The 26,657-nt window shown below is 45.8% G+C and overlaps 1 protein-coding gene across 4 annotated transcripts in view; it reads left to right on the top strand.

The window, feature by feature from the left end:
- The window catches only part of pik3r5 (phosphoinositide-3-kinase, regulatory subunit 5), a 53,483-nt gene extending 27,110 nt beyond the window's left edge, over positions 1 to 26,373 (top strand). Inside the window, exons 2-18 of one of the 4 annotated variants that reach the window (XM_060918554.1) lie at positions 16,688 to 16,798; positions 17,843 to 17,943; positions 18,070 to 18,138; positions 18,322 to 18,460; positions 18,882 to 18,951; positions 19,203 to 19,377; positions 19,482 to 19,650; positions 20,133 to 20,201; positions 20,351 to 21,177; positions 21,349 to 21,474; positions 21,615 to 21,743; positions 21,863 to 21,956; positions 22,871 to 22,947; positions 23,030 to 23,123; positions 23,758 to 23,840; positions 25,056 to 25,168; positions 25,258 to 26,373. In XM_060918554.1, coding sequence (XP_060774537.1) covers positions 16,699 to 16,798; positions 17,843 to 17,943; positions 18,070 to 18,138; positions 18,322 to 18,460; positions 18,882 to 18,951; positions 19,203 to 19,377; positions 19,482 to 19,650; positions 20,133 to 20,201; positions 20,351 to 21,177; positions 21,349 to 21,474; positions 21,615 to 21,743; positions 21,863 to 21,956; positions 22,871 to 22,947; positions 23,030 to 23,123; positions 23,758 to 23,840; positions 25,056 to 25,168; positions 25,258 to 25,396 — 2,574 coding nt within the window. In that variant the 5' untranslated portion in view covers positions 16,688 to 16,698 and the 3' untranslated portion in view covers positions 25,397 to 26,373. Of the gene's footprint in view, positions 1 to 16,687; positions 16,799 to 17,842; positions 17,944 to 18,069; positions 18,139 to 18,321; positions 18,461 to 18,881; positions 18,952 to 19,202; positions 19,378 to 19,481; positions 19,651 to 20,132; positions 20,202 to 20,350; positions 21,178 to 21,348; positions 21,475 to 21,611; positions 21,744 to 21,862; positions 21,957 to 22,870; positions 22,948 to 23,029; positions 23,124 to 23,757; positions 23,841 to 25,052; positions 25,169 to 25,257 lie in introns of all 4 variants that reach the window. The other 3 variants (XM_060918553.1, XM_060918552.1, XM_060918551.1) reach the window with 3 other exon arrangements.
- Positions 26,374 to 26,657: the final 284 nt, after the last annotated feature.

The following is a 26,657-nucleotide window of genomic DNA, read 5'->3' as shown; positions in this document are numbered from 1 at the left end:
TATCTTTCCTTAACTCCATTGCTAGCTTCCCTATCTGATTAGCAGCGCAGCGACAAGTTTGTTATTTTAAGCTCCGAGGCTAGACCGCTACAAGGCCTAGTTCTCTCCATCCAACACATATACACACTCTCTCACACTCTTTCTCTCTCTCTCTCTCTCTCTCTCTCTCGCGTTGAGTTCTTTGCCTAGATAGTCTGTTGGAAATTGTTGTTAAGTGCAGTGTTTGGATCCAGCTGTAGCGTGGTCAGATTCTCCTTAGCAACTTATTGCTAGCTGGTAGGCTTGTGTTCTCGACTAGGCCTGCAGGCGCCATTTTTCCGACGCCATTTTGATACCTTCCTCATTGAGTTACCTGTGATGCGACACCTAGGCACTGACCGCCATTTTGTTTAAGCATTGCCAGAGTGGCTAGCATTAGCATCTGCCCACAGATACCTACACAAAGCACACATTAGCTACAGAGCTAATCCTTTGTTCTATTTAGCTAACATTCCTTTGTTTTAGCTAACATTCCTTTGTTTTAGCTAACGACAAGCTAGGTCACACACACACACACACACACACACACGCATCGGCTTGCCCTAGCCTCACACACACGCACACACAAGGGATTCTTTTCTTTTTTTTTTTCCTTCTATCTCTTTCTCTCTCTCTTTCCCTCAAATTTATAGTCCAGGTGTAATTGTTCCATTGTTTTGTCTTATTACCTTTGCTGACATTGAATGTATTTTGAGTTTATTATTATTAGTGAGTAGTAGACAAATAAAAGCTAATAAAATTGAATTGCATTTTACTTGTTCCTGTTGTTTATTCACAAGGTCAACTATTTAGAACTCCTTTTTCCTTCAGAATTTAGCTTTTGTATACAACTGGGTTTCCCATCTAATACAGAGCTACCATTAATCTTGAGTGTAACCATTCACGGTGAGTATTAAGATTAATAATTTAAGATTTTATGAGACTGATCTTTATTTATAAATTGATTAATTTAATTATCAATTATCACATAATTTATAATTTAATTAATCCCAATTCAACCTACATTAAAGTGGTGCCCCGTGTGAGGATAAGTTTAATGACCTTGTGAATTTCTCAACAATAACTTGTAAACTGCTGTATACCCAAAATCAACTGCCAAGGTATAACACAGATGACTTTAATGGTGAATCATTAACAGTGTGTTAATCACAGAACTGAAATTCAGCTGCCAACCACAGTTAGCTGATAAACTGGTTTAATTGATTAGTACCTTAGAGTAATATCTAATCCAAGTACTTAAGTAATATTATTAATAATCATTATTATTAACTAATTATTAATTAAGCTAATTAATACAAGTGAAACATTAGTGAAAACAAAGTAGCTAAGAAACCACATCAATTATTTAGCAACTTGGATTAAATTAAATTCTAACCTAATCAACACCTAGTATTAATTTCCTTTAAGTTAATTAATACATTTCGAACAAAATGTCGCGTTCCCCATCAAGGGAGTCAGAAGGGCCCCTCCTCTCTCTCTTCGACGTTGTAGGCGATTTAGGCCAAGTCCTGGAGGATAGGAGAAATTACTTCTGTGATCTGGACCAAAAGGCTCGCTTTGATGAAATACACATAGCCGTTAGGGAACTTAAGGAGCGTACTATGACTCTCCCAGAAGGGCTACCCAAATTGTTCATGATCTACTATAAGGAAATGGAACATGTGTGTATGACCCTCGAACAAGAGAAAAGAACACTAAAACGACAACTGGCCGAAGCTCAAAGGAGAGCATAAAAGCGCGGAGAGTAGCCTCGTGGGCCTGAGAGCCACACAAGATGAACTAAAGCGCGAAATAGAATACCTCAGAGAAGAAGTGACGCAAGCACGTCGCTCAGATGAGGGATCGGCCAAACCCTCCCAAGAACAGAGTTCCGCTCTGGAGGAGGAAGAACCTGAGCTTAGAACGGTAGATCAGACACCGCACTCAAGCTCAACTCGCGTGAAAGTCGCGCGATCGCCACCTCGTGGCGCTGGGAGTTTTTACTTTACTCCCCACTACACCCCCTCGCGCTTCAATATCGCTGCAGCCTCTAGCCCGCAGAAAACGCCGCGCTACGTACCCTCAGACTCCTCTGACGGAGAGGCCGCCTACAAGCCGAAACGCAGACATAGGCGATATGAGAGCAGCTCAAATAGCGAAGACAGCGAGGACCCCTACGGGTCAAAATCAAAACGCCTCGTCGCAGAACGCAAAACTAGGATCCGCCAAATCGACGCCCTTGCGAAAGACATAGAGCGTTTTGAGCCGGAAAATCATAGACACCGAAGCGTTAATGATTATTTCCGGGAAATCGAGCGTAGCCTCCTGGACCTGCCAGAGGCTACGTCGCATGAAAAGGCCAGACTAGTCTGGAAAACTTTAGGTAGCGGCGTACGAGCATTCGTTGAGACCCTACCGCAGTCAGTCCTCGACAACTACAAGAAAATACGTAAGTACTTGAAAGAGGAATACTCGTTGTACGAGGATGAGACTGCTGCGACGATGGGTGCTATTCTGATCAGACAGAAACGAAGCGAACACCCTCGCGAGTACTACCGTCGGCTCCGTGCAGCGTACTTTCAGGGCAGAAGCGAGCCCGGGCTAGAGGAAGATCGCAACTTCAAGTCCCTCTTCCTCCATAACCTTCACCCGTGCATCCGTAACCAAGTAACACTCGCGTGTCGCCAGCGCCCCCATACTATGAGAGAAATGCGTCGCACCGCACAACTAACGTGGGAGACGTTCGTCCGACCCACAGACCGCCACGAGGACGATCCCAGAGTCCTCGGCCTATATGAGCAGGAAGATCAGTCCTTAGGCCTAGAAGGGGGTGAAGCCCCAAACCGCGGGCCCCCTTGGGCGAACCCAAACCCCGGCCACCAGACGTCGAGTCAACCCAAAGGTAACTGGAAAGTTCGACAAGCTGGAGCCAAGGGGGAACAGGGCCCCAACGCCAAAGGACAAGGTAACCGCAAACCTGGCAGTCACGGCCCTAAATCTCAGAATAGCGGACAGTCAAGGCCCCATCGCAACTCCTCTCGAAGGGAGCGGAGCCCTAAGCTAGCTACCGCTAAACAAGCCAACCAAGAGCCACTTGGGATGGCAGAACTGAGGGCTGAATTAGCACGGATTAAACAAGCCAACCAAGAGCCGCTTGGGATGGCAGAATTGAGGACCGAATTAGCACGGGTTAAACAACTGCTGAGCAATAAGAACAGGAAGGGTAAGCCGAGCAAGGACAGGGACGAACCGTCAGCATGACTAGGCCGGGACCCATCCCCACCACCACCGCGTGTCTACCTCGTGGGGTGGGGAAAGGACCCCTGCCCAATAGGCAGCGATGAGTTGAAACCACCCCCTCCGTTAGTGAAGCCTGACCCGCAGGATGCACCCCTGACGCAGTTTCTTGGAGATTTGGTTAGGAAAGGCAACGCCAAGCGTATCTATACCCCAGTTGTGGTAGAAGGCAACGTTTCCCTCCAAGCTCTCTTAGATACCGGGTCAGAAATCACCCTGATGTGTTCCAAAGTCTTCGCAGAGGTTTCTGATGCGCGGCGCGCGCAAGGTAGACCCATCAGAACCGAACGTTGTGACGTCAACTTGGTTAGCTTCACCCAGAATCAAGCCCCAGTAACAACCATTGCATGGTTAGAACTCACCTTCCAGGGCATGTCCATCACTCACCCCACTTACATCTGCTCTGTTGGGGTAGAACCGTTCCTCATTGGCCAAGACCTACTAGATAGGCTAGCGCCCCTCATTGACTGTCGTCGTGGGCAACTGTGGGCCCAGGTCGCGTCCCCACAGACCCCAGATCCTCGTCGTCACGATCGAGCCTGTTGCGATGAAGTTAGCGTGGAGGCTACTCCACCGATAGCTGAGTCAGGGCAGGTCCCCGAGAACCTCGAGACCACTCCGCTCCACCCTGAGCCGAGTCAAGACGCACCAAACTCAACCGACACTCTTCTCAACCGCAACGCGCTTGATGGCCACCCGTCTTTCCTTTGCTTTCTTGGCGAATCTGCCCCAACCAGGTACTACCCCTGGATATCTGGCAACATTGCTGTCAACGGCGTCACGGCACCTGGCGTCAGGTTAGCGCTTTGGTCAGAGAAGTCAGCCATCAGCCAAACGTGGTTCGACATAGTGCGTCAGAGCACTCCTTCCCCTGTCTTTGTGCAGAAGAGCCACCGGCTACTGTCAGCCGAACAACCCCAGAGCCCCATCAAAGCCACAGGCGTCTGCGCCGTGTTGCTCGCCATCGGTCAGAGAGAATTCCTTCATTTCTTGAGTGTCGTCCCCGGACTTCCTGACCCACTGGTCATTGGGGCAGACATCTTGGTCAGACTGGGAGCCCAACTGGACCTAGTCAACCGGGTCATCTGGACCCAAGCCGACGCTGCTAAGCACCCGTTCCAAGCTGACCCGGAACAAATGCGGTCAGGACAAACGATTCCCCAAGCCTGCCATGTCGCTAGCGAATTTGACATTGTCATTCCCGCTAGGACTGCTGGTTCCCCTCTTAAGCTGGTCATCATGAAAGACCAACAGTTTCGTAGCTCCCAGGCGTTCTTCCAGCCTCTCAGATTCTTCATGGAGCTCGATTTAGCCGTGTGTGGGACTCCGCTGCTTGAAGTGAGTCATCGTTCCGCTTACCTCCTGGTTCAAAACTCCACGCGGGACGCCATCACGATCCCCGCCCGTCGGCCTTTAGGCCTTCTGATAGACCAGGCATTCCATGACTTTGAACTCACCATTCCAGTCATTGGTGAGCTGCCAACGCCGGACACTCATTCCGATCCAGTGGAACCTCCCTGGATCACTCTTCCTTTCCACATGATCCGCGTCGAACCTCACGACATGCTTTGCGACGAGCGCATAGTCATGACCAAAACTGACACCCCGAAACACATGCTGGTGTATGCTCTTGCCACGCAATCGAGCAACGACACCCCTGCAACTGAGGTCGTTGATTCAGCTCTAGGTGAACCGTACCCAGGCTTTGAACGAGAAGTTCAACAACAGCTGGTGAAAGCTGACAGCCTGACCACGGACGCCCAGAGACGACAGCTCCGTGAACTGTTCTACGACTTCAAGGCGATCTGGGCGCGAGATTCCAATGACTGCGGAGTCACGGACATCCACACCGTCCGAATCCCAACAGATCCGAACGCTCCACCGACGTTCGTGCGGCAATACAAAATCCCGTTAGCCGCATACGACTCAATACAAGAAACACTGGACACTCTGCTGGAAAAGCAGATCATTCGTGAGTGTAACTCGACTTACAACTCCCCCTTGTGGCCGGTGCTGAAACCGAACGGCAAGTGGCGTCTCACCATTGACTATAGGCAGCTGAACAAGCAAGTGCCCTTGTCAAGATGGCCCATGATCCATCTGGATCAAGAACTTGCCAAGGTGAAGGGTGCAAAGTTCTTCTCCACCGCCGACGTGGCGAGTGGATTCTGGACCATGCGCGTGGATCCAGCTGACCAGCACAAGCTGGCCTTTTCCTTTGGGAACCGCCAGCTAACTTTCAACCGATGTCCGTTCGGCTACGCGAACTCCCCCGCTGAATTCAACATCTTCTTGCATAAGGCAATGAGCGATGCCGCAGCTCGTGGCAACTTGATCTATGTCGATGACATCCTCATTAGGTCACAGACTTTTGATGCACACCTCGAAGAGATACGCCATGTTCTGTCTCAGCTGTCCAGAGCAGGAGCGAAGCTCTCTGTCACCAAAGGGCAGTGGTGTCGCACCAAAGTCGAATACGTTGGACTGTGCGTCGGACCAGATGGCATTGAACCCCAGTCAGGGAGGGTGCGGGCTATCCAAGATATCAAAGCCCCATCCAACGTATCCGAACTCAGGAGCTTCTTAGGGGTCTGCAACTACTCCCGACAGTTCATCGAGGACTACGCGGAGATAGCACGACCGCTCACCGAGCTCCTCCGAAAGGATAAACCCTTCCAGTGGAGTGAGCCTCAAGAACTCGCGTTCAAGAGCATGAAGCAGAAGCTCTGCTCCGCTCCCTGCCTCGCGTATCCCGACAAAGACAAACCGTTCTTCTTGGAGGCTAGTTTCTCCACCCACTGCCTGAGCGCTGCACTGTCACAGCAGCATGACAAAGATCGCCGTGTCGTAGCATACGCCAGTCGGCCCCTCAGTGCTGTGGAGTTTAAATTTTCAGACTGCGAAAAAGCCCTGCTGGCCACGGTCTGGGCCGTTGAACACTTTCGCAGTTACATTGGTGGCCAGAAGGTGGTGATAGAGACCAATCATCAACCGGTCTTGTTCTTGAACAGCCAGAGGCTGAGAGAGGGAAGAGTTTCGAACAGTCGCATCGCAGCTTGGATGATGGCACTACAGGGCTACGACGTCGAGGTGAAGTACGCCCAGAACCACAAGATGGCGCTTGGCCGAGGCCTGGCGGAATGCCAGCATTGCGACTGCGAGAATAGTCCGGATCAAACCGAACTAACAACCGTACCTGCTCTCCCCTCCGACCACCACTACTATGACGAGAACGTCTGCAAAGACCTCCCCACCGCTTACATAGATGGATGCTCATTCCATCATGAACGCAAAGTCCAAGCCGGTGTCGGTATCGTATGGGCGAACGGCCCTATACAAGGGAAATACCAACATCGACTCGGGGCTAAGACTAGCCAATATGCGGAGGTAGCAGCCATGCTCATCGTCCTGCAACAAGCTGCCCGTGAGAACATCAAGCGGTTAGTCCTCTGCTCTGATTCAAATTATGCCAGGCATAGCTTCGTCTCACACTTTCCCTCGTGGAAGGTGCAGGACATGAAAAATGCAAGGGGCAAGGAAGTGAAACACTCCGAACTCTTCCTAGCATGCGATCGACTCGTAACCGAACAGGGAATGTGCGTCTATTGGAAGAAGGTGAAGGGACATTCTCAAGTCCCAGGACCTGACAAAGTCGGTAACGATGAGGCAGATGGCCTCGCCAAAGCGGGAGCCGTAGACGGCCCCCTTTGGGAATTCCAGCCGCCATGGCTTCCCGAGACGCCACGCCATGACGTAACCGCGATTACTCGCCGACAGGCTAGAGCAGGTCAAACTGACGCAGTACCCCAAGCAGGAACAGTGCAACTCGGCCGACTGCCCCAGGATGCCGACCTGGTGTCTATGCAGGAAAGGGATCCCGTGATCCACCAAATCCGTAAGTTCCTTGCGGACCCCGTGGCGTCCCCAATTTCCCCACAAGAGTTGCAACAGTCCCGAGACTTAAATCACCTTCACAATCTCAAAAACGGCTTAAAACTCGAGAAAGGACTCCTGGTGTACACACCACGCAACCAGGGACCTCCCCGGTGGGTCGTGCCCACAGATCATAGGGGGGTCATGTTGCAGTACGCTCACGACAGCCCGTGCGGGGGCCATAGGAACGCTCAGGCGACCTACCAGACACTCCAACAGATTGTCTATTGGCCCTTCATGATTCAGGACGTTACCGAGTATGTTAAAGGGTGCTTGATTTGCTGCCAATTCCGACCAGCCCAACCGTTGAACCGCGCCCCACTGCAAAGCAAAGGCATCTCATTCCCCTGGTCTAATCTCCAGATAGACTGGGTCGGACCGGTGCCGAAATCAGCTCGAGGTAATAAGTACCTCCTGACCGTCACTTGCGCGTTCACGAAGTGGGTGGAATGCTTGCCCGCCCCAAACGAAACCGCAGAGACCACCGCTCTCCTTCTTATGAACCATGTGTTCAGCCGTTGGGGCTTGCCCCTATCCATTGATTCCGACCGAGGTACTCATTTCACCGCAGAGGTCATGAGAGTGTTGTGGGAGATGCTCGGAGTCGAGGCAAAATTCCACATCGCGTATCATCCTCAGTCTTCCGGTCAGGTCGAACGCGCCAACCAAACCATCGTGAGCATGCTTCGCAAGTATGTGAGTCACCATGGCAAAGATTGGGACATCAAACTCCCTCTGGTGCTGATGGCCATTCGGTCCACTCCTCACCGCACCACCGGAGTCACCCCGTTCGAAATGATGACTGGCCGTGAAATGGTTCTTCCCTTACACCTCCTCTACCGACCAGAGGACCTAAGCGTTGCCACTGCGTACACCGCACACCAGTACGTCACCGACTTGCAACGCCACTTGCAGGCCACGTTTGCGTGGGCCCAGGAACACCTCGAAAAGAGTGCGAAAGGACAGAAAGCTTACTACGACAGAAAGGCGACACACCGTGAGTACGAAGTAGGCGACAGAGTCCTATACTTCAATTTCACCAAACCGGTAGGAGTAGCCAGAAAATTCTTACCCCGTTGGTCCGGCCCTTTCGAAATCGTCGGTAAACTGTCCCCCGTCGCCTACCGCATCAAAACTTCGAAGCCCAGCCAGGCGCCTTCGTATAGATGGGTCCATAGCAACCAAATAAAGCTTTTTGAGCAGTCCACACTCCATAGGGGGGTGGACAAACAATAAGTTATAGCCTGCCCAACTTAGTCGCATGCCTCTCAATCCATAAGCGTGCATCTATAAGTAACCACCCTCGTTACCACTCAAATCGGAATAACAAACTCCTGTATGTTGCAGAATGGCCCCTCTCTGGATCCTCGGCATCTTCCTAGTCCTGCAGACCACATTGGCCGGTAACATAGTGGAACCAGGTCCGCCGAGTGGCATCGTTCTCCAAGATGCCCCAGGACTGCTCCTCACCAATTGCCGCGTCCATACCCAGCGCGTGTACACCCGCCTCGATCCTTGGGACGTGTACCGTAAGCATTTTAGATCGCCCACACAAACAAACCTCGAAACCGGGCCTGACTCCGAGATTGGGTCCAACATCGAACACGCCAAGCGTACCACAGTTCACATGCTCGAACAGTTACAGAAGTTCATAGTCACTGAGGAGGAACTCAGCGGCAAAACACGCCCTAAACGGTTCCTCGGAGGACTACTTACTGCTGCATCCGCCATTGGCTCTCTGTTCTCAATGGGCCTCTCTGCCGTTAACACCGTTAGCCTAACCGCGGTCAAACGAGAAATGAACATTCTTACGGAAGAAATGCCAGAAATCCAGGGTAGACTACTAACTCAACAGGAGGAGCTGCAGGGCCTAGGCAAAACCCTGCAGGGAACCATACTAACCGTTAACATGCATTCTACATTAATCAAGAACACAGTACATGCCGTAGACAGGCTAGCAGCAATCATGAGAAGCGAAGTCAAGTACGTCCGAGTAATCCGAGACCTAATGCAGGACCTGATGAGAGAAGTAAGTAGCTCTCTCAGCACCCTGAGTGGAGGTAAAATCCCACCATATTTGATACCCCTCAGCATGGTTGACAGCATACTCCGATCTACTACCACGACTAACGTTTACTCATCACAGATTCATCTGGCTTATAGTCTTGGCAGTGCTATCCCCATTTTTGTGAACCCTCAAAACCTAGAAATAGGCTTCATCCTCAATCTCCCCGTTATTGAACGGCAAAACATATACAGAATCAAATCTGTCCTTAATGTAGGTTTCTGGAACAACGACGTACACGTACGTTTGCAGACACCTTCCACCATAGCCTATCACGATGACAACCCCTCTATCTACCTCGTCCCTAATTTAGACATGTGCACCTCTACCAAAGATATCCACTGGGTCTGCCCCAGCAATCCCTTTATCCGAGACACCACAGACCGTCTCTGTGGATTGACAAAAGTCCCCGAGCAGAAGTGTGCAGGCAAATTGTCTATTAAAGATGAAGGAATAGGAACTAGAGTAGAAAGAGCTGGTAATCGGTGGCTAATCAACACTCCCCAAACTGAGATTCTGGTATCATATGATCAACATAACACTGCCACTAGAATGAAGATACCTAACGAAACCTCTCTCCTAAGTGTCCCACTTGGAGCCACTGTTCACGTGGGTGACATCACCCTCCATCACCTTAGCGCTGACCAGTATGAGACCGAGATAGAAATGCCCGATGCCTTCCCAGGTCACGAACTTGAGATAAACTCCACCCTCCAAGCACAACTACTGCTGGAAGGGACCAAAACCGTGCAATTCGATCTTAAGCCCACTGGCATCGCTACCACTTTCTTGAATAACCGCGCAAACCCTTCTTCCGATCAAGGATCTTTAATAAGCCGAATTGCGCTGGGATTTCTAGCTAGCGGTTGGGTTATCACAGTCTTCATAGCCATCACTCTACATAGGTACATACTGACACTACACCGCAAACTGGACAAAATGATCTACGCACCTGAGAAATTAGATCGTGGCATTGTCCGATTCTCCATCAGGCCTAAGGCCTCCACTAACTTTCTTGAAGAGTAGGCTTGCTAACACGCTAACTAACCCCTCTTTTCCATTTTCCTTTATGGAGTTTTGATTATTTTTGTTTGCTGTGTGAAATATTGTATGTAGAAGGTAGTTAAGTAGCCATAGTGTAATTGTTTTCATGTCCAAGTGCCTATGCTTTCATGCCCAAGTGCCTATGCATCTTATGGACTGTATGAAATGAATTGAACTGTTGAACTGTGTCTGAAAGACTTTTCACAGAAAGGACCCTTGGAACTACCTCATTGTGGAACTACCTCATTGTGGAACTACCTCATTGTGGATTACTAGGGACCGTGGGTCGCAGACTAAACACCATGTGCCCATAGGGTATCACTCCTTTCAGCGCCTATGGCCAAGGGGGGAATGTTGGTAACTCGCCAGCGCCCCCTATAACGATCCCACAATTTCCTTGCGCGCTCCACCCGGATGTGACGTGAAGTGGAACTGCTTTAACTGTATCGAGAGCGCCTCGATTCGCTCTCTCATGTTCTGACTACTGGAGTGGTCGGACGGACTGTAGGCACGCTCGCCTACAGTGTTGAGACTAACCGCTATTGTCTGAGAACAGCCTGTTCAAATTAGTTTCGGCCGAACTTTTGAACGACCCGCTAAGTTTCAGCGATATAGTGGTTTCGATTCTAAACCTTTGCAAAGTTTAACTACAGTTAAGTAGTTTTCCACGCTAAGAGGCATTTGCGGACAGCTTCGCTCCTCTCAGCCTTTTTCTCGTCGACGCATCACCGGAGGTTTCTCCTGAAGCACCGTGGGCCAGCTAGGCCTTCATCTCCCTGCTTCGTTAGCCGCGGTTGGACGCAACGCGCCGCTAACCTCCTCTCCTCGGACTGCGACCCTCAGCGCGGACATCGGAGAAAGAACTTCCATCGCATTGAGTAGGCACTTGGGCAAATTTTTAATTTATAGCTTATTCAGATGGTTGTTAGGGTCATGTTTAAGCTTTGAGCTATTTAGCATACCCGCTCAGACACGGAAGGTGTTTGTTTGTTTTTATTGTTTGTTTGTTTTTATTGTTTGTTTTGGTTCTTCTGTTTTTTTTCTTTGAACTTGTTAGACAGGGTATCTTGCATGATATCTTTCCTTAACTCCATTGCTAGCTTCCCTATCTGATTAGCAGCGCAGCGACAAGTTTGTTATTTTAAGCTCCGAGGCTAGACCGCTACAAGGCCTAGTTCTCTCCATCCAACACATATACACACTCTCTCACACTCTTTCTCTCTCTCTCTCTCTCTCTCTCTCTCTCTCGCGTTGAGTTCTTTGCCTAGATAGTCTGTTGGAAATTGTTGTTAAGTGCAGTGTTTGGATCCAGCTGTAGCGTGGTCAGATTCTCCTTAGCAACTTATTGCTAGCTGGTAGGCTTGTGTTCTCGACTAGGCCTGCAGGCGCCATTTTTCCGACGCCATTTTGATACCTTCCTCATTGAGTTACCTGTGATGCGACACCTAGGCACTGACCGCCATTTTGTTTAAGCATTGCCAGAGTGGCTAGCATTAGCATCTGCCCACAGATACCTACACAAAGCACACATTAGCTACAGAGCTAATCCTTTGTTCTATTTAGCTAACATTCCTTTGTTTTAGCTAACATTCCTTTGTTTTAGCTAACGACAAGCTAGGTCACACACACACACACACACACACACGCATCGGCTTGCCCTAGCCTCACACACACGCACACACAAGGGATTCTTTTCTTTTTTTTTTTCCTTCTATCTCTTTCTCTCTCTCTTTCCCTCAAATTTATAGTCCAGGTGTAATTGTTCCATTGTTTTGTCTTATTACCTTTGCTGACATTGAATGTATTTTGAGTTTATTATTATTAGTGAGTAGTAGACAAATAAAAGCTAATAAAATTGAATTGCATTTTACTTGTTCCTGTTGTTTATTCACAAGGTCAACTATTTAGAACTCCTTTTTCCTTCAGAATTTAGCTTTTGTATACAACTGGGTTTCCCATCTAATACAGAGCTACCATTAATCTTGAGTGTAACCATTCACGGTGAGTATTAAGATTAATAATTTAAGATTTTATGAGACTGATCTTTATTTATAAATTGATTAATTTAATTATCAATTATCACATAATTTATAATTTAATTAATCCCAATTCAACCTACAACACACACACACACACCGAGGACTGGAAGATCGGCATAAATGGATTTTATAAGGTCATTACACAACAAATAAAATGATACACTACCTCTTCAGTCTGTGTGTGTGTGTGTGTGTGTGTGTGTGTGTGTGTGTGTGTGTGTGTGTGTGTGTTAATCCAGCTTTATCATTTCCATATAATGTTCTGTGGAAGCTCGGTGCTGAGCGGGTTTACAACCAGGAAGATAGATAAATGGGAAGAGACACTCGAGTCCCCAGAAATTCCCCAGAAGAGGTGTGTGTGTGTGTTTTCTAGGAAGTAAAATAATTTGCCTAGACGTGTATCTTTATCATACATGCAAATCTAATCTAGTGTGTTACTTCCCTAAACACGAGTCTGTCTGTCTCTCTCCGTCAGTGGCGGCTGGTAGTCTTTCAAACGGGGAGGCTGGTCAATTATGATATTTCCAGATTTTAAAAGAAAAAACACATCAATTTTGCCCATACTCTTGCCTCTGATCTGGCTGATTGTTGGCAGCGTCACAAACTGTGAAATAACAGGTTCTTCTGGCCCATTAGCCTACTGTCCAATATACATGATGGTGGTGTTGGGGGGGAGGGGTATATTTTCACATTTTATATTTTAAAATTGTGGCATGTTGTTTAAAAATTGATCATTATTGAAAGCAGCTCTTTGTCAGGAACCTCAGCAGTAACAGCAGAGTGTTCTGGAATAGGCACAAGCACTGACCTTGGGGAGCCAAACATAGAGCTGGGGGCCACACATTTCATTCAATGACACTTTCCCTATATTTTACTTATTTTGACTGAGAAATGTTTTATTGACAATTTTGATAACCCTTCACTTTTAATCCAGGTCTGTAGTGTGAAATGTTCTCGGCTGGGTGATTCTCATGAAGACCTTCACATTAACATATAAAGTTTTTCACCTCATTTCAGTATTTTTTCAAGTTGAGAGCCTAAAATAGAGCATGAACTTTACTATGTTGATCTTTTTTTAATGTAAAAATATTTTAATAGAATTTTATTCTTATTTGAGGCTTACATGATCCAGAATAATTCTCATCACTGTTACAGTAAATGATGAAGCTAGATCATGAGTTAAAAACATTTTTTGACAATTTATTTCATATTTCCACAAAATATCCCATTAAATGAACAGTCCATGACAATTACTTTATTTTTTTTTTTGACATTTATTTATTGCCCTCACAGTACATGGTAATGAGAATATTGAGTAACGGTAACGAGATACTCTTGGCTAATTTCACAAATAACCTGAAATGCTAGCAACCTATAACTTTGCCACATGTTAAAGCCTTATATTGTGATAATAATCATAAAATAATATTTTTTTTATTTTTAAAAGTAATGAGTATTAAACCGGGGCGGCACAGTGGTGTAGTGGTTAGCACTGTCGCCTCACAGCAAGAAGGTCCTGGGTTCGAGCCCCAGGGCCGGCGAGGGCCTTTCTGTGCGGAGTTTGCATGTTCTCCCCGTGTCTGCGTGGGTTTCCTCCGGGTGCTCCGGTTTCCCCCACAGTCCAAAGACATGCAGGTTAGGTTAACTGGTGACTCTAAATTGAGCGTAGGTGTGAATGTGAGTGTGAATGGTTGTCTGTGTCTATGTGTCAGCCCTGTGATGACCTGGCGACTTGTCCAGGGTGAACCCCGCCTTTCACCCGTAGTCAGCTGGGATAGGATCCAGCTCGCCTGCAACCCTGTAGAAGGATAAAGCGGCTAGAGATAATGAGATGAGATGAGTATTAAACCATAATGGTAATGATAATAGACAGTGTAACTGAGGACAGATTTAGCAACATTAACATAAATATCACAAAGTAAGAGAAGAGTGAGCAACTGACCTTGTCTCCATTTTTAATCTTGTATCTGAAGTGATGCATCATGGGATAGCTGATCAATTTAAAGGCACGGTATACTTTTTATAGGGGGGTGAAATCATGAAACGGTAATGAGAAACATTTGGTGTGGACAGTTATTTTGTTTAAAATCAAGTACCTTTTTTTGTTCAACACAAAAAATATTAATTATGCATAAATATAGATGTTTTAAAATAACTTTACACTGTATTATTTTTTATATAATTAGGAATTTTTACATGATTTAAAGTAAACATTAAAAAAAGGGATGCGGACACATAACGGTAATGAGAATTTCCATAGATTTTTTGTTTAATTGATATAAAAATTAGTTTATATGATGATGAAAACCATTTGTCCATATAGTGCTCCCTATTTTCTTTACACAAAATATCAGAGTTTATGTGAATTAAGTATTGATTTTGGAAAATGCATCCTGGACATGTTCACTGCAGCTTCATGAGAATCACCCGGCTGTGTTTTTGTTTAAAAATGTTTTCCAAATTGTAGCTGTGTTTAATTCATATCCAGAAAAATATATATTCCAATATAATATACTCAGCATAAACATTTTAAATAGATTCTATATTTTTGGTCCATCCATGACATATTACTAAAGTAGCCTATTGACTGTTGTTGATGTGGGTCACTTGCTGTTAGCCAATTCACTTTCTCGTACCAGGAGAGCTGAAAGGAACGAGTATTATTCCCTACCTTTTTCACCAAGTCAGTTTGAGGCGTTGGTCTACCCTGCTCTTTAATTTTAATTTTTTCCTCAAAAGGAAGACTGGCAAATGGCTTCACCAAAATTAAATCAGCAATGCTTGGCATCCGTGCGCAGCTTTCTTGCTAGCTGACTAGCCCCCTCAAGTTCAAGTTCAGTCACTCAAATAAACAAAATTTCTGGAACTAAGATAGCAAACTTGACAACACTATATTTACACTTTATTTACAATGAAAATATATACAAACAAAAAAAGCTGGTAGAAACCGTATGTAATGAATGAAATCGAAATGTAAGCTGATCTCTTACAATACACCACAGCACTCGCGAATCTGCATGGGACTGAACTGAGATTCACCGCTGCCTGTCTATAGTTGAAACGAGCTGTCAATCAAAGAAAATATCCGGCCGCTTTCACCAATCACCAGTCTCCTCGCGGAAACTGCCATGTCCCTCCCACTGTGAGGCTGGGAGTCCGTGGGCGGGCGTTTTCGCAGTATTTGTCCAATAACCGTCTTGCATTTTGATATTGAAAGCGCAGAGCTCCCAAATGCCATTGAAGTGCACTGAGGCTGGGCTGCATCGCGCTGTCACGAGGGGGAAAAACTCACGCACACATTAGGCGAACTGGGGAAAGTTATAACGGAATGATTTCGCACTGTAGTGGGTTGAGCACATATATTTCTATGATTCTGGATCTGAAATAGCAATGTTATAAGGTCGGCTATAACATAAGCCTAGCGCAATTCATCCTACACGATGTTCATCATTTTTAGAGGAGGCTGAGCCTCCCTCGCTGTCTTAGAGCAATCGCCCGTGCTCTCTGTCTGTCTGTCTCTCTCTCACCAAATTTTCTGCATTTGTTGGGTGTTGATCAGTTTCAGTCACCTGGAATAAAGGAGAAATTGATCTTTGTTAGAACAGCAACGCGAACACAAGCAATAAATAATAATAATAATTTCAATTTATATAGCGCCTTTCACAAACCCAAGGACGCTTTACAAAAGAATTACCACCCAAAAAGAAACTAGGAAGAATAATGTGAGGTAAAGAGGAAAGTTTTCAGGTTGGCTTTGAAGGAAGAGAGAGTGGAAGAGTCACGAAGCGATTGTGGTAACGAGTTCCAAAGTTTAGGAGCAGCAGCACTGAATGATCTGCCACCCACAGATCCAGTTTAAACCGTGGAACAGTCAGAAGTCCACAGACAGAAGATCTGAGGGAGCGGGAGGGACAGTGCAGATGAATTAGCTCACAGAGACAGGAAGGGGTGAAACCATGAAGAGCTTTATAGGTTAAAAGCAAGATTTTGTATTTAATCCGAGCGATAACTGGCAACCAGTGCAGTTGCTGTAAAACAGGAGTGATGTGAGCAGTGCGCTTGGGGAGTGTGAGGACTCGAGCTGCTGAGTTTTGGATGGACTGCAGGCGATTGAGTAAATGTGGCAGGGAGACCACAGCGTATAATAGAACACAGCGTACCGCTCTCAGCCAATTAGAACGCAGCGTACAGGAAAATGTTACAGAACCTGATTTTGGACCTTATTGTAGATGTAATCTCAGTCCTCACAAATATTTTGTGTGTGTGTGTGTGTGTGTGTGTGTGTGTACAGGAAGTGTGAAGATGCAGCACACCTCATGCACAGAGGACCGGATCCAGCACGCTTTGGATCGCTGCCTCGATGGCCTCCGATCATCTGAACTCCTCTCTCAGTCCTGGAACAGTGAGAAACTGTCTTACTCTCTGTCTGTCTGTCTGTCTGTCTAACTGATTGTCTGTATCCCTGTCTAACTGTCCATCTGTCTGTCTCAGAGATCATACGGCCTTTATTCTGCAGTATGATCAGTGTCCTCCTGTCAAAAAGGGGCGGGGCTTGTTTTCCTCATTAGTTTTGTGCTGGAGCTTTGAGGCTAATGTTGCTAATAAATAAAGGACGTGTAAAACGTTCAGTACAAAACTACACACACACACACACCAGCTCATGGACTGAAACTGTTTGTGTAAAACTGGTGTCGCGGCTCTGGGTAATCACACATCTCAACTTTTTGTCGTGTGAGAGCGAGAGTGTGCGCGCGCGTACATATTGATAGAGTTCTAAGAAATTACCAGAGGAAACGTATCATTTGAAGTGTTGGTTCAGAGAGGAAGTTGAGGCTCTGCTCCTCGATGGGTGAGAGGTTATGGAGTGTACACACACACACACACACACCAAAGCAATCTTGTTTACCCTTTTGAACTAACAGACTTCCTGAGTCCTAAACCATTAGACTGTAGAAGGAGCTGTTGTGTGTGTGAGGTGTGAAACACTCGGTGTGTAAGTGCAGAGTTAACGTGTGCGAGTTGGGATTGGAACTTTAGACACGAGGAGTGCAGCACTAACGCTGATGTGCACTGCTCAGACTGAACGTGTGCGCTATTTGGATATTAAAGTGCTGGTGTTAATTCAGACGGAGTGTGTTGAGGTTTACTCACTAAACTTCCCGTGTGTACTGCTTGAATGTTAAGTGTGCTGGTTAATTGGAAGTGTGTTAGTTGCAGTGTGTACTAGTTTGTTTGAATTTAAAGTGTACAGGTTAATTGGATCCTAGTCAGATTTGAAATGTACTCCGGTGAAATGGTCTAAAAATAAATGCACCCTTTAAACTCGTACTTTTACAGTCCCACTGATCTCCCTGTAGGGGTTGAGTTCAGCAGCACAGAGTTTGGTTCTGTTTCAGGTTCTGCTCCCTAATTGGTGTAACGTGTGTGTGTGTGTGTGTGTGTGTAGCTGGATGGTGTATGAACCGCTGGAGTTTGGAGGAACTCCTGAAGAGAGATCCAGAGAACTTCCTCATCCTCCTGAAACAGATTCTCAAGAAAGCAAGACAGGTAACACACAGTACTACAGCATTAATTATTGGCACCCCATACTGCTTTCAAATCAGTTCCAGCTCCCGCTGCTGGTGTCTCTCTGTCGCAGTTTACTGTAATTAAGGGGTGTGCATGTGTGTACAGGTCCAGGAGGAGTGTGAGTATGAGTTGGTGGCTCCTCTCACCATCATGTTTGAGTCCACGCTTCTACAGGTAACACACACACACACACACACACACACACACACACACACAGAGTAATCTTTAATAATGATTTGAATAATTTATTTTAATCTTCCTTTTCTGTTCCTTGCTCCACCCCTTTCCACACATGACTCACATCCTGCACACATTCTGTCCAATAATAATGCTGTAATGTGATTGTTCCGCCCCCAGACTCCCTTCTGTCCAACAGGGTGTGAGCTCCTGGTAGAAGCGCGTGAAGTGTTCCATGGTTTCCTCACGTGGCCTGAACCGTACAGCAGTGTGTGTCGCGGTCTTCTAACAACTATACAGCAGGAGCTGAGGGCACCGGGTAAAACACACACACACACACACACACACACACACACACACACACACACACTCTGTCTCTCACACACAGACCCTGGTATGTACACTTGTCATCACCTACAGTAGCGTAATTATAGTTACACTGCCCCCCAGTGGTGTGTTAGTAGCTGCAGCCAAACTTTCACCATTAGATGTTAGAAATCTGTCTGGAGTTAAAATATTTCTACTCTCGCTGTATGTGCTCCACACTCTCAGCCTGCTCGCAGCTCGGTCAGATTGTGGGGTCAGCAACAAGTCAGTTAATGAAAGAAGTGCCTACAGTGAGGTCATGTGATCTGCTCAGCCGTCACTCGGCACATGATTTAGTGCGTCATGTTTTTTAAAAAAAAAGAACATTGTGAAATGGACACTGATGAATGATTGTGTGTGTGTCTGTGTGTCAGGGATTTCGTATCACAGGTTGGTGAAAGAGGAACAGGGCATCACTGCTGAGTGTCAGCGCCACAAAACCATGTGAGTGTGTTCTTCAGGAAACTGTTCCTTCCTGTCTGCTGTTTTATCTTACGCCTGCAAGTCTTCTGTCCTTCATACACACTCTACGTTCAAATGGCTTACTTTTTTCTTTTTTTTTACACACACACACCTTTAATGGAGTGAGAGTCACTATTTCTACTTTGAGACAGTTCTGTTCTCAGTTGTGTGTTCCTTCATAACGTGTGTGTGTGTGTGTGTGTGTGTGTGTGTGTGTGTGTGTGCGTGCGCAGTACGGTGTTGTTGCTGAACCCGGCTGATGTCCCCCAGATGTTTCTGTCTGTTGTTCAGCAGCTCAGTGCCGTCAGCGTGTCTCAGAGAGAGATCAGCATTAACCTCATCAGACATGCATTTCAGTGCAGCCTGGGCACAAAATATCACACACACACTGTACACCTCACACTTCAGGTACACACACACACACACACACACACACACACACACATATATATTCATTATATTTATATTAATCATGTATTGTGGGTTTTAACAAACTGTGTGTCTGTGTTCAGTCTCTCAGTGATGATGCGCTGTCTCACACACTGTCGTGTGTATCAGTGATCTTGGAGACTGCAGCAGCCATGACAGACACCACCGCCGCTCGAGCCCACGTCCTGAAAGGTCTGGAGGAAGTGCGGGAAAAACTCAATATCCCAGCATGCAACAGTGCGACGTCAGACGGTACAGAACCAATCACACACTGATACATGATTACAGCTATAAACAGTCGCTCTCTCACCAGCCTCACTCTCATTCAGAGTTAATAAGAGCTCGTTACGCGCTACCAAGAACTGTAAAGAACCGTAAACTCCTCTGTACTTACAGTTCTAGCTTCACCTCCGACTGTTACGCAGCACTGACACTGGAGACTCCTTCCAGAAACTACACACACACACACACACACACACACACACACACACACGTCCTTATTCCAGGAAAATTTCAGCAGATTAGTATGATCAGTGGAGTGTCTGCTGGACACGCCCCTGTGACTGAGCTGTTACTATGGAAACCACAGCATATCAGAGCGAGTGTATTAATATACTGTAAACCTAACAGAGCTGCTGTTAGAGAGAATTAATCAACACCTGACCAATCAGAGTCCAGAACTCAGCAGGTGTGTGTGTGTGTGTGTGTGTGTGTGTGTGTGTGTGTGTGTACAGGGATGCTACAGGTTCTGAAGTTGCCCACAGCAAAGTGCTACATGATCCCCTGGGACACGGATAATTTTGGTGAGTGAATGTTTTTGTTGTTTTGTGATGAAATAAAATAAAATCGTGAATCTTTGTGTTAACGCTGTGGAAGTGACGCGGCTGTGCATTTTGATGTTGGCTCTTTGGAGTGGCATCTGATCCCCCGTCTGTTCTCTGTGTCTCCGCAGACGTCCTGAGTGAGTTCTTGGAGTCCGAGCCTGAACTGGCGTCGCTCTTCTCTGAGGGTCAGATGGAGGAGGATGAGGTTGATGAAGAGGATGCAGATGAAGAAGAGGAAGAAGACGAGGAGGTGGAGATTGAGCGGTATGAGACAGAGGACTGCGTGGACCCACGGGCGTCCATGTTCTCCACCACATCCTCTCTGTCCACGGCATCCAAGGACTCCATGTTGTCCACGTCATCCGACTTCTCTCCGGTCTCCACTCTGTCATCGTCGTCTCAGGCTTCAGGAACAGACAGCGACTTCTGCGAGGACATTGAGGAGGATCCACATGTTCTGGTGCCGATAGGTAAAACTAAAAACAGCACCGTACTTTCCAAGCGTCTCTCGCGCCTGTTTAAACCGCGAGGACATTCCCTCTGCCGTGCTAAGAGTCTGGGGAACACGGACAGTAAAGATAAGAAGGACTTCGTGCCCGCTGCTCGCTCCAAACGCTCCAACTCCGTGCCGCAGCAGGTGCTGACGCTCGCGGTGGAGCCGGGGCAGAGTGAGAGGGCGGCCCTGAGGCCGGTGTGCTACAGGAAGCGGCCCATCCTCAGCAGTGACGAGGACGAGGGCGAGGGCACCGTACTGATCAGGGTGATGGTGTTCGGGGCCGATCACGTGGCGGGGAAACTGGCACGGGCGTATAACAGCCTGAGGACGAGAGAAAAACTTTCACCACGACTCACTAAACACTGCAGGATGAAGTTCTTCTTTATTCCAGTGAAGAGAGATCCGATAGTGAGCGCAGGAGTGAGTCAGATCAGCACAAGTCCATTCAAAAGTGCACAGGTGAGATCAGACCTGGAGACTGTCTGTCTCTCTTTCTGTCTGTTTTTGTTGTGTAATCCTATGGGTGTGGCTTCTACATATTGTACAGCTTTCAGCCAATCAGAACACACCGTACTGTAGTGTGTGTGTGTGTGTGTGTGTGTTGCTGATGACGGTGTTCTTGGTGTTTAGGAAGTGAACACAGAGGTTTATGAGTACAGCACCAACAACATCGCTCACCTTCTTGGCATGCTGGACCCGTGGTACGAGAGAAACACACTCTGTCTGCTCAACCTGCCGCTGCATGTGGTGTGTCAGGTGAGAGAGACACACACACACACACACACACACTTTACACTTTAAATAGTCAAGCCTGTTATATTAATACTAGTGGGTTTTTTTTTTTTTTTTTTATTGTGTGTGTGTGTGTGTGTGTGCTCACGTCGACCCCACAGCAGACATCCAAATCAGACTCTGAGTGTGTAGAGGACTCAGTAGAGGAGTGTTTACCCATCATGGCCGACCTGCTGCTGTATTACTGCAGAAACGCAGCTCGACCTGCACTGATCCAACTGTACCAGGCTGAGGTATACACACACACACACACACACACACACACACACACTTTGATTATGCGTCACTTGAGTTCTGCCACTGTTCTACATAACGAAAGGTGTTAAGTAACTGTGTGTGTGTGTGTGTGTAGCTGACGCTGGCCGGAGGAGAGACGAGGACTGAAGTGTTCATCCACTCACTGGAACTTGGACACACAGCAGCCACCAGAGCCATCAAAGCCATGGGTAAGAGCCAGTCACCATGGCAGCCACCTTTAATTACAAGACCAACCTCCATTAATTAGAAAATCGCCATGGCAACTGCTAGGAAATTACCGTGGCAAATGCCTATAAATTACATCACCATGTCAACTTTCAAAATGCATCCAATCACCATGGCAACCCCAAAATGTCACCATGCCAACTGCCAACAGCTGGGTATCACCCTGGCAACTTCCTTTAATCATGACACCAACCTCCACTGACCATGAATCATCATGCCAGGGGCTACGAACACCCATGTGGACAGTTGAAAGTCACACCTGGAGGACGCTCTGGACTCTTACAGTAATGCTTTTATGGCTGAGGACTACAGTTGACTTGCTAACTTTAGGACTGCAGTTGTCATGAACAGTTTTGCACTCAAGTTTCCAACAATGAAGAGTTTATAACATCAACCAAACTGACTTTGTTAAAACTGTTAATGTTATAGTCAGGCTGTCTGTTGTTGCCCAAATGAGGATGGGTTCCCTTTTGAGTCTGGTTCCTCTCGAGGTTTCTTCCTCATGTCGTCTGAGGGAGTTTTTCCTTGCCACCGTCGCCACAGGCTTCATCATTGGGGATAGATTAGGGATAAAATTAGCTCATGTCTTGGGTCATTCAGATTCTGTAAAGCTGCTTTGCGACAATGTCTATTGTTAAAAGCACGATACAAATAAACTTGACTTGACAATCACCATGGCAACTGCAACTTATCATGGCAGCCTCTAAACATGGCGACTGCTACGAACCTGCTAACCGCCATGGCGGCTGATGATAACCCGCTAATCAGGGGAATCTGACTACACAAAACAATCATAAACATATTCAGTTAGATCAACATTATAAACACTGACAAAATAATACCGTGTGTGTGTGTGTGTGTGTGTGTGTGTGTGTAGGAGCTGCGAGTAAGAGGTTTGGTATTGATGGAGATCGGGAGGCGGTTCCACTCTCACTCGAGGTCGTTTGTAATCGGGTACGAACTTCACCTTTTATACAGCACTCGCGTTACCTGTCTGTCTGTCTATTTATCCGTCTGTCTCCCTCTCTCTCCTCAGGTGGTCATCAGTGGGCGGAGTCAGAAGACGAGGGCAGAGAAAGTGTGCACTTCGATTAACCTGACTAAAGTGTGCAGGACTCAGGAGGAACTCGGTGAGTGTGTTCTCTCTCTCTCTCTCTCTCTCTCTCTCTCTCACTCACACACACACACACACACACACACACACACACCTGGGACTTTGAGCTGCTGGTCATGTGATCAGTGATTTCACTAAATGGAACAGACACAGTGAGAGTGAAATTAATTATCGATTAGAAAACTTCGTCTCTCTTCACTCGTCTCGTGCTTGCAGTTTGTTCAGTGGTGTTTGTTTTTATTCGTTCTCTCCTCTGTATTCCTGTCGTTCACTGTTTGCTTCTCTCTGTTTTCTGTCCTCGTGCTGGTTTATATCGAATCTTTCCTGATGTTATATTTGGTAATAAATCCCCAGGGTCTGATATTTTAGCTTTTATTATTTACTTCATGAACTCCTGTTTTACTGACGGTCTTGATCGTCACTCATGGTGCTGATGTCGAGACCGGCGTGTATTAAAGCTCGTTAACGCAGTGTGATTCAGAACAGAGGCTGCACTGCAAACCTCCATCATTAAAGTAAACCTGAGGAAGTGTGACTGACTGTAGTTCGAGTCGTGTGACACAGCAGCGTAATGGATTATTGTTAAAATCAGACCGAGCTGATGTGCACGTAATGACTCTGAGGATTTTTTGTTTGTTTTTTAAATCCAGATCCTAAAATGGAGATCCTGCAGCTGACCATGACGGAGGTGTTAAAGAGGCAGAACTCCAAAACGAAAAGAAGCTACAATCAGGTAACGCGGGTGACGATTAAAGGTGGAACTGAGAGAAAGTAAAGAGTTGTGATGAAGAATAAGGAGGACAAAAATTCTCTTACACACCAATCTGTTGAGATGAAAATTTCATGTGCAGGAAGGAAGCGGGGTTTAGCGACAGTGCAAAACATGCAACCAAACACAAACACGACAAGCGTGCGATATACAGTGTAAACGTGTGCACACACACGGCACCGACAGCCACCGGAGCGCTTGTGTTTTTCACTGCAGCGTTTCACACATTGGTGTTTTTTGTTTTGGTGTCGGTGAGCCACAAAACTCTCGCTTTGACTCTGCAGCTCGGCTTCAACATTTAAAAAAAAAAAAAAAAGGTTGCTGTGATTCGCTTAATTTTATTTTGCTTTAAAATGATCAGACAGCAACTTTACATCAGCTGGAGGAAAGATTATTAAAACAGACGCAATTAAACTCTCAAATTAAAACATATAAAATTAAGATTTTTTATTATTATTATTATTATTATTATTATTATTATGTTCACTGATGGCTGTAATAAAAACATCCTTATTATATCTAACTTGATTTCAACATTAATAAATCATAAATTAAATAAAATTATTGATTAAAAACAATTACACTTGATTTCTCTTGAAATAATAATTTATGAATTCCACTGCACTGAAAAATAATTTTATTCCAGATTAGATGACGAGTATCGCAGAAAAATAAGTTTAAACTAATCTCATCAGTCATATTTATATAAAACAAACTGTGTGTTAATTTTTATCTGATTTATATAAATGTGAGAATCTTCATGAATATAAAATGTTTTATGTAAACAGTTGGGTTTTTTTTGTTTGTTTGTTTTTAAAATCTTCCATCACACAGGAAAGCCCCTCCCCCCCGTTAAACCGCACCGCAGCGCTCACTATCTGAAATACAGTTTTATGTGGTTTATGACTCTGAAAATAAGTTTATCAGAAACGAAGCAACAGTTACTTTCAACCCAGAATCACGTGATTTGATTGGTGTGTAAAGTGTTAATTATATTTCACTTGTTTAAAAAAAAAAAAAGTCTGTTGTTTCCAGTAAAGTTCAGATTCTTCTGTTCTGCAGCAGGTGGTGTGTAAATGGTGTCACTCTGATGATGTTCTGGTGTGTGTGTGTGTGTGTGTGTGTGTGTGTGTGTGTGTGTGTGTGTGTGTGTGTGTGTGTGTGTGTGCTGTCCAGCAGTTGAGTGTAACTCAGGTGAAGGTGGACAGGTTTCGGGTTTGTGGTTCCGGAAACACGACGTTTGCTGTGTGTCTGGATCAGGACGAGAAAAAGATTTTACAGAGCGTCACCCGGTACTGACACACTCCCTCACTTATCCACTCGCTCATTAACTCATTCACTTGTTTTCCCACTCATTCATGTGTGTGTGTGTGTGTAACAGGTGTGAGGTGTCGGTGTGTTATAAGCCTGATGGTTGTTCTGACTGGGTGAAGGCGAGAGCTCTGTCCAGTCAGATGGATCAAACGTTCTGCTCTCTGCTGTGTTTACCCATCTCCACCTTCAGTGGACCCCAGCCATGACCCACCACCAACACCCCCTGGACCCCACCCTGATACCATGCACTCTTAAACTAAAAAAAAAAAAGTATTTCAGTTTATGTTTAGGGTGGGGTCCAGAGGACGGGGCTTTAAGAGAACCCCCTCCCCTTTTTTTTTTTAAACCCCAGCTCAGGGTAAAGCCACTGTATCTGCACACACATTGTGGCTACGGCACTGACACTGTCTGATGTTTTGCACCAAAAATACTGTTTATTGTTTATTTTAAAAATGTATTTTATTAAATTGATGTTTAATCAGCGTTTTGTATAATTATAGTGTATATTATAATGATGAATAGAAATAATTTTCCTGCTGAAGCTGACGGAGCGGTTCTGAGGTGGTGGTTGTTCTCACACTCCCCCAGCAGGAGGCGCAGTGAGGGGGTGATGAGGGGAAATCAGTGTTCTGCAGCTCAGGAGTGACTTTTATTCATGGGGGGAGAAATGACTCCTGTTTCCTCCGTGGAGTTTCGAGGTGACGTTAAAACACTGAAAACCTTCATCACAAATCTAATCTGACTGATCTGAACGTCTCGCTTTACTCAGGGCTGATCTCCTGAAACCTCAGCTTCGGTGAGGGAACGCTCTCAGGGTGTGGCTTCTGATGAGCTACATGGCTCACAAAACATCTCAGGTTTTAGAAACACGTGTGTGTGTGTGTGTGTGTGTGAGGGAGAGAGATTTCTCAGGCTTTCATTAAAATGTAAATGTTTTTGATGTAATTAGAATTTTAATTTTGTAATTAGCACACTGGAGTGTTTTATTCAGACTCTTTAACAATGAAGAAGTGTGTGTGTGTGTGTGTGAGAGAGAGAGAGATTTCTGACACACACAGATTTAGTCCCAGCGCTCCTAATGCGGTACGTTTTTTTAATTGTAAGGTGCTTTTTGTTTGTTAAATTATAACAGCTGGATGTACAGGACTGAGTGTAAATATCTAATAAACATCTTTAACACCGATTACTGGCTCGAACTCTCTCTCTCTTTACAGGCTCCCAGATTTTAAAATAAAATACAAATGAATTAAAATAATCGCATGATTATTTGACAAGTGATTTCATTATTCTATTGTATTAAACAATAAACAAACCATGATTGCAGCCAGTACTTTTAAAATACAGAATTAAAGTTTTCTAATTATGATGTAATGGTCATGTTTTATTGAACTACTTTTTTCATTTTGTTTTAATATCCTGCAGTAATGAAACTGAAATTATTTAGAAACAATTTTAAAAATAATGAAA

Source organism: Neoarius graeffei, chromosome 4, assembly GCF_027579695.1.
Source record: "Neoarius graeffei isolate fNeoGra1 chromosome 4, fNeoGra1.pri, whole genome shotgun sequence".
NCBI classification, from domain to species: Eukaryota; Metazoa; Chordata; class Actinopteri; order Siluriformes; family Ariidae; genus Neoarius; species Neoarius graeffei.
Note: the sequence above shows the minus strand (reverse complement) of the source record. Positions and strands in the feature narration are given on the sequence as shown.